This window comes from Channa argus, chromosome 7 (assembly GCF_033026475.1).
Source record: "Channa argus isolate prfri chromosome 7, Channa argus male v1.0, whole genome shotgun sequence".
Taxonomy (NCBI): domain Eukaryota; kingdom Metazoa; phylum Chordata; class Actinopteri; order Anabantiformes; family Channidae; genus Channa; species Channa argus.
Window position 1 is genome coordinate 28,414,528 of NC_090203.1, and position 12,395 is coordinate 28,426,922.

General features: G+C 38.1%; 2 protein-coding genes across 14 annotated transcripts in view; both read left to right on the plus strand.

Annotated features, from left to right (window-relative positions):
* mtr (5-methyltetrahydrofolate-homocysteine methyltransferase) overlaps positions 1-3,883 on the plus strand; it is a 33,802-nt gene extending 29,919 nt beyond the window's left edge. The window contains exons 32-33 of the mRNA XM_067511777.1: positions 1,690-1,802; positions 2,510-3,883. Of these exons, the coding sequence (XP_067367878.1) occupies positions 1,690-1,802; positions 2,510-2,599 (203 nt within the window). The 3' untranslated portion in view covers positions 2,600-3,883. The remainder of the gene's footprint in view (positions 1-1,689; positions 1,803-2,509) is intronic.
* A 1,194-nt stretch (positions 3,884-5,077) lies between these two features.
* ryr2a (ryanodine receptor 2a (cardiac)) overlaps positions 5,078-12,395 on the plus strand; it is a 231,815-nt gene continuing 224,497 nt past the window's right edge. For 12 of the 13 annotated variants that reach the window (XM_067511778.1, XM_067511780.1, XM_067511783.1 and 9 more), the window contains exon 1: positions 5,079-5,275. In XM_067511778.1, coding sequence (XP_067367879.1) covers positions 5,228-5,275 — 48 coding nt within the window. In that variant the 5' untranslated portion in view covers positions 5,079-5,227. Of the gene's footprint in view, positions 5,276-12,395 lie in introns of all 13 variants that reach the window. The other variant, XM_067511788.1, reaches the window with a different exon arrangement.

The window sequence follows — 12,395 nt, forward strand, 5'->3', positions numbered from 1 at the left end:
TGGGATGATATGGAAGTATGACGTCTTCTATATATGATGGAGCCTGACCATTCAGAGCTTTATATGTAAGAAGCAGGTTTTTAAATTCTATTCTACATTTAATGGGAAGCCAATGGAGAGAAGCTAGTGAAGGTGAAATATGATCTCTCTTGCTAGTTCCAGTCAGCACTCTTGCTGCAGCATTTTGGATTAGTTGCAGGCTCTTTAGTTACTGGGGCATCCTGAAAGTAGGGAATTACAGTAGTCCAACCTAGAGGTAACAAATACATGGACCAGTTTTTTGGCATCACTTTGAGACAGGATGCTCCTAATTTTGGCAATGTTCCGTAGGTGGAAGAAGGCTGTTCTAGAGATTTGTTTTATATGTGAGTTAAACGACAGATCCTGATCAAAAATAACTCCAAGGTTCCTTGCAGTAGTACTGGAGGCCAGACTTATGCCATCTAGTGTAACAATATGGTTGGACATCATATCTCTGAGATTTTTGGGCCCAAATACTATGACCTCAGTTTTGTCTGAGTTTAGAGGTAAAAAATTGTGGGACATCCAGGCCTTTATGTCTTGTAGGTTTGAAGCTTTATTAACTGATTATTTTCATCTGGTTCCATAGATAAATATGGCTGGGTATCATCAGCATAGCAATGGAAATGTATGGAGTGTTTTCTAATAATGTTGCCTAAAGGAGACATATATAAAGTAAAAAGTATTGGTCCTAACACAGAGCCTTGTGGAACTCCATAGCTAACCTTTGTGTGCATGGAGGATTCATCATTAACATGAACAAATTGAAATCTATCAAATGGATAAGATTTAAACCAACGTAGTGCAGTTCCTTAAATCCCAATTTCATCTTCCAGTCTCTGTAATAAAGTGTTATATATTATATTATATTGTTTTATATATATATATAGATATATAGAGATATAGATATGTATATATGTGTGTGTGTGTGTGTGTGTGTGTGTGTGTGTATATATATATATATATATATATATATATATATATATATATATATATATATATATATATATATATATATATATATATATATATATATATATATATATATATATATATGTATATATACACACAGAATTGACAGGTGTCAGAACATTCACTGCAGCACAGCTTTGTAGGGGCCTGAGTAGCTGCAAACCAGTCAGTCCTTGCTGGCTCCTGTCTCTCACAAAATTATTACCACTAGGTGTTAATGTAGTGTAGTGTACTATAATGTTGTGGCTGATTGTTGTATATTGCGCTGGACTACGCAGAGCTCAATCCATTCTCACATGAATTTGACTATCAAAGGCTACAAGGGACCTATTATATTTGATACATGGTATGTCTTACTGAAGGCACATTGTAAATTTGTCGACATCAGCTTGTCATAACTATCAGTCAAGCTGCTTATCCATTAGCCTGATGCTTGCTCAGTCAAACTGTGACCAAACTCATCAGCATTAGATTCAGTCTTGTCAGCCCAACACTGACACATTCCAATCTGAGTAGTTGTAGGACCTTAGGACTACATCCTAGTTTTTTGTACTACATCCCAGTGGATTCCAGATGGAAACCTTGTGTGCGTGTTCACCTCATCATTTTGCTCTTGCAAATACATTTTGGGGTGTGTGTTTTTGTGTGCGTTGCTGTATTTATACGTAGTGTGTGTGTGTGTGTGTGTTTTTGTAGGGATTGGTCTAACAGAGTCCCTGGCCATGATGCCTGCTGCCTCAGTGTCTGGACTTTACTTCTCCAACCCTCAAGCCTCATACTTTGCAGTGGGAAAGATCACCAAGGAGCAGGTTTAACTAATCATCCACCTCGCATTAATAGTTTGTTCAAAATGAAATATCACTCACTTCTAGCCCATGCACATGCTGACCGTACAGCCAATTAGCATCACATTAGCACCAGAGTTTCAAATACTGTACCTCCAGGTTAGTGGCATAATGTTTTAAATATCCACAGTTCCAATATAAGAAGGTAATGATGGCAGATGCAGGATGAATGACAAACTCTTAGCTCAAAAGAGTTTTGTCAGTGTGTTATATCCATGTGGCCCATCCTTATGTAAGCCACAGTCACTCCCTCATTGCTTCCTACCCTATGCTGTGTGCATATGAAGCAGTTTAGCTCCTGCTCACTGCTCTCTCTGTGCTCTGGAGATGCACAGCCAAGAGTATTAGAGATATGCAGTGGTTTCAGTCAGTACTACTGCATGAACTTGTACATACTAGGCTTGATATATACTGTAATTTGAGACTGAAAATAACCCACCAACCAATACTGTACTACAGACAGGATTGATGAGAAGTGAATTATTGAAATAATTTTACAATATATTATATATATTTTTTAAACCACAGGTAAACATGTAGGAAGTGTTAGGTTCCATATGAGATCTTAATGTCATTATTATTGTATGGAAAAATACTGAATAAATACTGAAATTGAGATTTTCATTTAAGTAGTAATGTAACAATTCTCTCTCTGCTCTTTTTGTCTTAAGGTGGAGGACTATGCTAGGAGGAAAGAAATGAGTGTGAAGGAGGTGGAGAGATGGTTGGCTCCCATCCTGGCTTATGATACTGACATGTAGAGGGTTAGCACAGCAGGGAACAGCTACACAACAGAGAATCAGGCACACACTCAAACCACTTCACTGTAGCTCCCACAGTCTCTTGCCGTTGCAGCTTACACTACCAATCACTGACATTTGAATGAACATTATAAATTTACAGGTTATGAAAAACACACAAATCCATTATGTGGATATTAATTGAGTGATTTATTATTATCATTTTTTATCAGGCTTACACATTCAGTAAAATCACAATACTGTGGCATATACAGTAGATGTCCAGTACTACACACAAATTGTCTAAAAATATGGTGACAATAATTCCTCAGTATTGTTTTGGTCCCAAAATGACAACAATTTTTCATTTATAAAAACAGTGTTTTTTTTATGTTATCTTAGCCTTTTCAGAGCTGGTGTCAGGACAAAACTAGACTAGCTTAATTATAAAGACCTGAAGACCTTTTTTTTTTTTAAATTTAATTTAATTTTTATTTGATGTCATTTTAAATAAATGACCTTTTATGTCTTTTATAAATGACTTTTATGTTCACAGCTGCGAAAATAACAGACGTAATTACAAAAAGACGGATCTCATTGTTATGTTCAAACGGAGTGGCACTAAACTTTACACCTTCTCTGGTAGTAGAACAATCTCAGCACCTAGTGGAGCTTCACATGAAAGACCCTTGTATTCTGCTCTTTTTATTAATTAACAAAATCCCATTTGTATAAAAGGAAGCACAATACATTGCAACTGCTGAGCGAACACTGGACATGCTTTATAATTATTGATTTTACATTGATTTTAGATGTTTGTAATGTGGATGTCTGAGTCTAGGTTTTTGAATACATACAGGTAGTATTTTTAATTTCAATTTTCATTTTCATCTTTTAAAAAAAATGTTTGTGGAAATTTTTACATTGTCAATTGAATAGGACTGTACATCCAATAGTTCCAAATAGTTATCACATTTTCAGTGGTTGACTATGATTATTTTATAAGCTGAATTATAAACAAAATATATATATATATTTACAACAAGAAACATTTGTATTTCTTTTACCAATAATTTTGTTATTACATAATTTTATATTTAATAATGTAAATACTGTTTTACATTCACATTCACTTCAGGTCTGCAGCTGTCTAAGGCTTCAACCAACACTAACCTAATTTTTCTGTCTTTTTCTTTACAGTATTTGTAGTAGTTTAGCCTCATTAATTGAATCCAAGGTTCCAGTGTTTGACTGATAATGGTCTTTTTGATACTGTCATCATATTAAAGCTGTTCTTCAGTCTGATGTTTTTCTAAGTAGTTTTACTTCTAAACATTATTGCATAATGCTGCGGAGAGATGGGAGAAAACCAATTATTGATATTTTAATTTCCGGTAAAGTCTGTATACTCAAAAGAACATCAAAAGTACTTTAAAAGAATTATGATATGATTGCACTAATATGTACAAAGCCTTCAGTTTTGTGTAGTAACATGGCTGCCATTAAAAGAAATAAAGGTTCTTTGAGCTACAGTTACAGCTTAGTACAGCTGAGCACGGTGATGTACTGCGCTCAGCTTGGTTGTAAAGACTGTGAACTAACGGCAGCTGTTTACGTGGTAAATCAGGTTATTTACAACATCTACGTACAGTATTGTTTACTATGTTTTGTCAGTCATGTTTGTGTATGTACTATACAACATACAGTAGCTACCAGTTCCATGTGGGCATTTTATAGCAATGGGTGATGACTGTGATGATGGCTCCTATCGGTTTTACTGTCTTACATTTCAAAACCGGTTAAATCCTTGTGGCATTGAAACACTAATGCAGTACTGACATACCTGTGGTGTTTGACAATCACTAAACTGTCATTTTCCCCTTTTGTTAACTATAAAATATACAGTGCTTATAAAAAAAAATCACCTTAGAACTTTTAACCTTTTAGTTTTTTTACAGCAGTGGCCTTTCTCTGTAGTTTTCACTGTGCTTGCGTGAGTTTGTTCTGGGTGCTTCTGTTTCTTCCCATAGGAAGATGTGCACTAAATTGCCTGTAGGTATGAATTTGAGTAGTTGCCTCTCTGTGACATCCCTGACATAGACTGGAGCCTTCTCAGTTTTCCAGCTGTGTTTGACAGCTGTGACCTGGTCAAAGATGGAAATGGTCAAGATAATGGATGGATCAAGGTCAATTTAATTTGGTTACCAAAATGTAAAAAATACTGGCTCCAGTTCTCAGGTCCTTCATTCGTCAAAGTTTCATGGGATAGTAGTAAAGATCAACTTAAATATCAGCTATGTTTTTATAGCTGGATTTGTATGCTACCATTTCATTTGTTAATATGATAAATGTATCATATCGTAATACAAAGATTTATGTGACTTAAAACGTTAAATGTTGATGGCGGGAATACGTTTCTATTTGGCCGAGAGGGGGCGCGCGCGCGCACACATACACAGACGCTCGCGTGCACCTGTGCAGCTCCTCCTATCGGTGAGCACGCGCCATCCAATGGGAGACTGCTTGTACAGTGCGTTGGCTAAAGTCTCTCTCGGTCTCGCTCAGTCTCTCTCGCTCACACAGGCGCGCACACAGAGCTTGTACTCCACACGCAGCTACAGCACGAGCATCTTCGTGTGACAGCTAACCATGGCTGAAGGAGGAGAAGGAGAGGATGAAATCCAGTTCCTGCGGACTGTAAGTGTCATCACGTTCTTCTTAAATCGTAGTCTCGGTGGTGTGTGGGTTGATGCTGCGTCTTGGTGCTTAGCTGTGTGCGTGTGCGTGTGTGTGTGTGTGGGCTGGGAGTTTTCCGCATTAAGGATGACGGCTCCTCTTGATACTAGTCATTGGTCAGTAAGTCCGCATCATGCTGTCAGAGGGCCGGAGGTGTGAAAGAAAGGACAGTAGTGATGGAGGAGGGCTGCTGTCGTCGTCTCCTAACGACGAGTGGAGCAGCATGCGAACTCTGCAGCCGCTGCTGTTGGGGTGGATGCGGAGCGCAGTGCGGTGCAGACTGGCAACAATAAAGCCTACTGCATTTGCTTCGCTTCAGTCAGCTTCTATACTGAAGCAATGCCGCGGAACCCTGAATGTGTAATTAGTCATTTAGCGAAATCGATTCTGCTTGTATTAAACGTGAAAAGGACTGTTGCTTTACAAAAAAGTTACAATGCACCAGAGTATTTACAGAATGTCTTCATAAATCAATGCATACTCTGTGTGTGTGATATAAAATGAAACAGTTTTATTGCAGCCAGGAACGAGTCCTTTGTTTGTTAATATCATACTGACAACCAAAGGAAGCTGACTGCAGTGGTGTTTAGATGTCATACTGTGATTCAAAGGAAAACCTGGGAAACTGACGGTGCTGTAGGTGCTTTACATATTCAGTCGGACTGAATTCTGAAACTGCATCTATCAATATTTATAGATCAATTCTCTGTTAGATAACTGTGTAATGTGGCAGGAGTCGCATGTAGTGACAACCCTTTAGAGAATTACCACCTGCTAGAGGAGAGTATGTTTCAGCTCATTTTGTTTTTTGGTCAATAGTTTTGGTTTTGGTTGAGGCTCTAACTTCCACATCACAGCTGAAATAGGCATAGAAGTTGGTGCTTGGCCATGGTGGGACACAAAATTTATACAATCAAATTAATAAGTTAAAACTTAACTTTTAAGGCATTAAAGTGCCGAAAGTAATAAAAAACCTGACTCATGCAGCTTTAACTTTAAACTAGGTTTGTAAAAAATGTTTTTATGGATTTCTGTTAGATCAGCTTGATCATGGCTCTTTCTAATCTAACTGGAAAACTGTATTTTTTTAATTAACATTTCACCTATTCTCAGAGCTGTGTCAAACGTGCAGCAGAAAGTCCCAGTATTCATTATACAGCATAGGTAGCAGCCCTAGTTATGTGCATAGCCTATACTACTGAGCTATTGTTTTTTTTACCTGAAGCCAAAGCTCTCAATTTTTGTTCCTCTGCTCACTGGTGGTGGGAACTGTAGGTAAAGACCCAAAGAAAGTTATCTCTGACACATGCAGCCAAGAAGAGTTTCCTTCCCAGGAGGGCTGCACTCTTGACTTTTCAGATCTCAAAACTTGAGCCGTTTTTTGTTGATGTATTTCGGTTCCACCATGTCTCTGGTGTAAGGACAGATACTGCAGTGGTGGCTCCTGGCTCACAGACTGCCTCCCCACAGACCAGCTGTCACCTTCTCTGTAAGTGGTGGACTCCTGAGCGATAGCCTGCCGTGTGAGGAGGGACTACTTTGTTATATCTGCATGCAGATATCTGCAAGTGCAGATGTCTGAAATCAAACATACTCTAAATTTAAAAAAAAGTAAGTCCTGACATAACTCATTTATGTTTTAAAGCAGGATAAATATAGAAATCAGTCACTTTCACCATCACTGGGCTCCTTCTGTTCTTCCTATTCTCCACTCTGTCCATCAGTAACAGTAGCTACAACTACATGTTCAGGTCTACTAATCTCATTTTTAGGACTCAAGTTTCAGTAAATGCATCAGTTGAGTTACTAAACCTGACGCACCCACACAGTTTTCACAAAAACACTATTAATTATCAATTACATATGTAAATGAAATGATGGCAGTGTATGCTGTAGATGTATGTGCAGACAATTTTGTTATATGGGCACTTTGAGGACCGATTGGCTAATGCAGTTTAATTAAAATGTACAGGCACTGGCGCGATTAATTGGCAGACCACTACATCAGAGACACTTAGTCTACTCTTTGTCCAGAGTTGTTACAGTGTGATTCTTCTTTACTATATAGAAAATCTTTGGCACAGGCTGCGGTGTTTTGTTGAAGCCTGTTTCTCCACAAACGTGCAGAAAGCAAACACTTTTCATTTTTCCTGTCATCAAGTTAAATCCTGGAATTAACCTTACTAAAAGGTGATCTGAGCTAATGTTTAGATATTCTAAGCAGCAAAAAGTAGTCTACAAGCACGGTAAAGTTTGGAGAAATAGTCCAGTAGATAACTTATCATTTCTATCTTTGTTCTCTTGGACAGATAAAAAAAAAAAAGGGTTGTCCAGACATACTTGTGCAGGTATAAATATACTTTGGTGGCCCACTCAAATGTATTGTATGTGGTAAACACTAGATTTAAAAGCAAATCATCCTTTAGCTCTACTTCTAACTACAGACATTGTTTCACCACTTTCTACCTGCTCAAAAAAAAAAAAAAAAAAAAAAAAAAACCAGCATGAGGTTAATGTGGTACTGAGTGCATTTTTTAAGTATGAGTGCAATGGTCAGTATCTGAACCGATAGCAATAACTGCTTTACAAATCCGAGGCATTCTACTGATTTTTGCAGATATTTAGGTGTGATTTCCTCCCGCAAACTTCTGCAGTGCTCCTTGGCCAGTCTGAGCTCTTTAGTCCATCACTAAGAGTATTCTAGGCACTACTTTCTAATACAAATACATTGTTATACAAGACTGCTTGGGATCACTGAGTTGATGCAAGAGGAAGTTGTCCCCAGTCAGCCATTGCCCTGAGGGAATGGCATACCTCTTTTGTATGCAGTGGTGTCCATGCTAACCTGAGTAACCTACTCAGTGTCTGTGCACACTAGTTTCTCTCTTGGTTCTCTTGGCCACTCAATAGCAATGACGTGTCTGTTTATTTTTTAAGGTGGACACTAATAATTACTTGTCATCTGGTGCACTTAGGCCTCCCACTGCATCCTCTGTCCTGATTGGATCCAGGTGCAGCGTGTCTCTGGAGACTATAGTCTTTCCCCCTTATTTCTCGGCTTTATCCCATGGAGAATGAGAGGTTTCAAAGTAAAGCTGGTTTTGTTTGGCCATTTTTTAGTTCTAGTGTAAACTAGAAATGACTGCATTTGAATTTCTTGAAGAATGAAGAAGTAGAAAACTGATTTAATGTTCTGTTATTACAAAATCACTTTTTGGCATGTCAGACTATACAGAAACACTAACATTCATTAGCCACATTTGGCCGCTTCGTTAGCTATCTAGCTGTTCAGGTGCAGCTGATTTTGTGTTGAAGCAGGTTTAGCTTTGACCTTTGTACACAGAGCACCTGAATATTTGGATAGTCTGTGTGAGAGCCCTGAAAAGCAGGAGAAACATCAGAGATTTGTACGTGATATTTGGCAAGTGTTTTGGTGTTCTGGGCTTCATAATTTTTCTTTATATTAAAGCAATGTCAGTTTATTGGGAAAAGTAGCAAAGTATTAAGTTACTGCTTTATGTATTGTAACCTAAGTTATGGTAAATGGTCTCCACTTATATAGTGCATTTCTACATATTGGCACTGCTTTTCATTCATTCATTCACACTCACAATCTCACACTCACACACACACACCAACGGAGGATCTTGCTCAAGGACACTGGACATTTGACAAGAGGAGCCGGGAATCAAACCAAAAACCCTGGGATTGGTGGACGACATCAAAGTCGCCCCTAAATTGTAACCCAAGTGGTTACTTTTATTGAACAGTATAAAGCAACATAGTTAATGTCTTACTTTTAGCAAGTAAATTCCACAGCATTGGCAGAGAGATGCTCTTGTAAATGTTTTTGAGCAAGGCACAACTTCAGACCAGTCAGAGAATTTCGATTATATCTTATTTATAAGTTTTCCAGATTCTTATGTATTGTGATTTTAAAAGGACTATTACCTGAAGGGCTGTGCAGAGTATGGTGGAGCATAGCAGATAGTAGATGATTGCAGCAATGTGGGGAGGGGGAAGGCTTGGAGGAGCAGACTGGATTTGTTTTGATTCTCATTTCGGTGTTAGCTGAAGTTGCACAATGTGGTTTTGAGCAGCCCAGCCCAGTTTTGCATTATGGCATCTATTGTCATACCACCAATGTATTTTGTTCAGATCAAGTAAGATTTTAATACTATGGTAATTAATTCATTCTAGTTGCGTATTCAGGAGAGGACTTACTGTGCCTGGTTCCAGTATTTAGTTTGCATGCTTTCCAAATGAAATGTGTGTTTTCAGCTCTGAGCATCTTACTGCTGTCGTGGAGCAGGACAGGGACGATATGAAGCCTGTTTCGCAGACACTGAACCCAGGGACAGCACTGCAGCACTGTACTTAATTTAATACTTCATTAGGGGCAAATGACTAACATTTGAACGTGCACTGCATGTTACTCAGAGTGTAATTGGCAGAGACGAGTAGAAGTCAATAGCATAGAGACACTCAAAATTTGCAAATCAATGACAAACAGAAAAGCTCCGTGTAAGTGTCATATGATAATAGTATGGCATAAATACACTTGCAGTCTTGTAGATAGCCTTTAGGAAATGGGTGATTGCATGGGACAGATGTTTAACCTGAATAAGTTAAGCACAGGGTTTGCACTCACTCAATGAACCAAAGACTGTCAGTGTGTTGTCGGCCTTCCCCAATGACTTTGACTTTACTTACTTTTTCCTGAGAAGATTAATACAACAAGGCTCCATAGAGACCTGATCTATGCATATGTACTCTGCCACATCCCTAATTATTTTCTTCATTTGAGTTTTGTTGTTATTACAGCTCAAGTTTGCCAAAATTCTCTATGATATTGTGATACTGTGTTTCAGTTGTCATTGTTTTAGTTTCAGAATCAGTTGTCAAGTCAATCTACTTCTGAGTTCAAACCTTTTGAAATGCAGACTGTTATTGACACTAATGTGATGCATAGCAAGAATTTTAACTCTGCAATAAACCTAATTTATTAATCTCTAGAAACTAGTCAGGATATATTTAGGACATGCAGTTTAATAGCACAATGATCAGTGATCAAGCAGATTTACTAAAACATAAAAAACTAGACATTCTAAATTGAAATAAAACTAGAAAAGCTCATTTAATTCCACTGAGTTCCTGTAAAGTGTTTTACAGTATAGTAACATTTACAGGTAGTTGTGCAAAAACAACCTGTGAGAGGTGTCTGGTGGTCAAGGGTGGTCAATTGGTGCTGCGCAGTGAAGGACATTTGATCTAGTGGCCGACATCAGTTTTGCACCTTTTTGTGATCATGTGACGTACACAGGCCCAAAAGAGAACCATTGGATGGGACCAGACATTGAATAAGGTTTTCTGAGGACCACTACTCTAGAAATTAAGACATGGAGGAGGTTGCTAGGTATGTTCATTACTGCAAGGCAAGAAGAAGAGCAGGTGTCAGAGGAGATGGTCAGGATGACCACTGAACAAACTGACGGCAAGTTGAACGGTCATAGTTGCAGTGTGATGGAGTGACAGTAGTTACTGTATATTGCTGGGGAGGTGTACATCAAGCTATAGCTTGGGGTACGAGGCTACTACACTATAAGTACAAGGCTGATATGGTAAAGTAGCCCAACAGGATTGGTCATTCTGGGGTCTTTACTTTAAATATCTATTATTTGTCACTTCCTTGTAAGACACCTGCTTTTCTAGTGACTTGATTCTTTGTTTGTCTCAGTCTGCAGTTTTCAAATTTCTACAGTCAGTTTGAATAAAAATGACCGGTTAGCTTTTTTCTTAATGAAGTGGGAGTTTTTTTGGCAGCTCTGCTACCGATCTATAGCTACAAAGCAAGATGACTCTGTTAATATCCGTGCACATACAGTAGCCCTCTCAAGTCCCAGTTCCTGTCTGGCTTGTGCACTGACGTTGATCTTTTCAGACTTGTATTAATGCGCTTCTGGGACCTTCGGCAGGAATTACTTGTACTTCTATATCTAACCATGTAATTTCACTATAACATGCCTCATTGTTAGCACGGTGTGCACCACATCTATACAGCAGTCAAGTTATACCACTCTGCTGCAAACGCTTTGTATTTTGCTTTCTTTGTGTCTATGGGTGTAAAGCCACCATCTGTGAAGCTCAGCTACTGAGGATACAGGTCGCTGATGAAGATTTAGTCCTGCAGTAATGTGCTTTCTGCCACCTACATACAACACAGAATGGTACAATAAATTGCACATTTCATATAATTAATGAATAGTGGATGGAATTAAATGTATTTAAGTGTCATTAGTAAACCAACCACCTGGAATTAGACTATAACCTAAATGTTGTGTTGTTGTTGATCTGAATGAAAACATTTTCATGAAATGAAAACTATATTTAGAAACCTTCAGTTTTTAAAAGCATCGCGTGTCTCCACTTCATCTCTGCTCCTCCTCCTTTCATCTTTGACCCCCCAAAATCCTGCAGCACTCCCTGCTAAGTGCACTTTGAATGCAGATCAATACATTGTGACTGGTGACTGTGTTCATTTAATGTGAGTTACAGAGAAATGTCTGTTTGCAGACTGTGGAAATGGGGAGCTACTACAGGTCAATTACAGGAAGTTTGGATCTTTGTTTATTTGTTTCACGTTGCATCTATAGATCTTACATTAATAAATTTAAACTATAATTATGACTTTTGTAATAAGCCATAGCCACGTCGTATGATTTGCATTTAATCTATTCATATGATTACTTATTTCTCAGTGTTTACATATGAATTTCAACTATTATCAGGAGAATTCGTTTTCACTTATTGTATAGAAGCCAAAAGATTCAGGAAGGGGAGTGAATGGTCTAAATGGACATTTAGTACTGTTTTTATTTAATTTCTTTTTACTCGTCTAGCTGGTGGAAGTTATTTTCCCTTCCACTTTTTACTCGGGTAGCAGCTGTAGCAAGGCAACACAATTTCCCGATGGGATCAATAAAGTTGCTAAATCTTGAATCTAGTTCGTATTTTCCATTCACAGCTCGATGACCTATACTGTTTTATTGTTGTGCTGTTTTTTTTTTTAACTTTTTTTTTT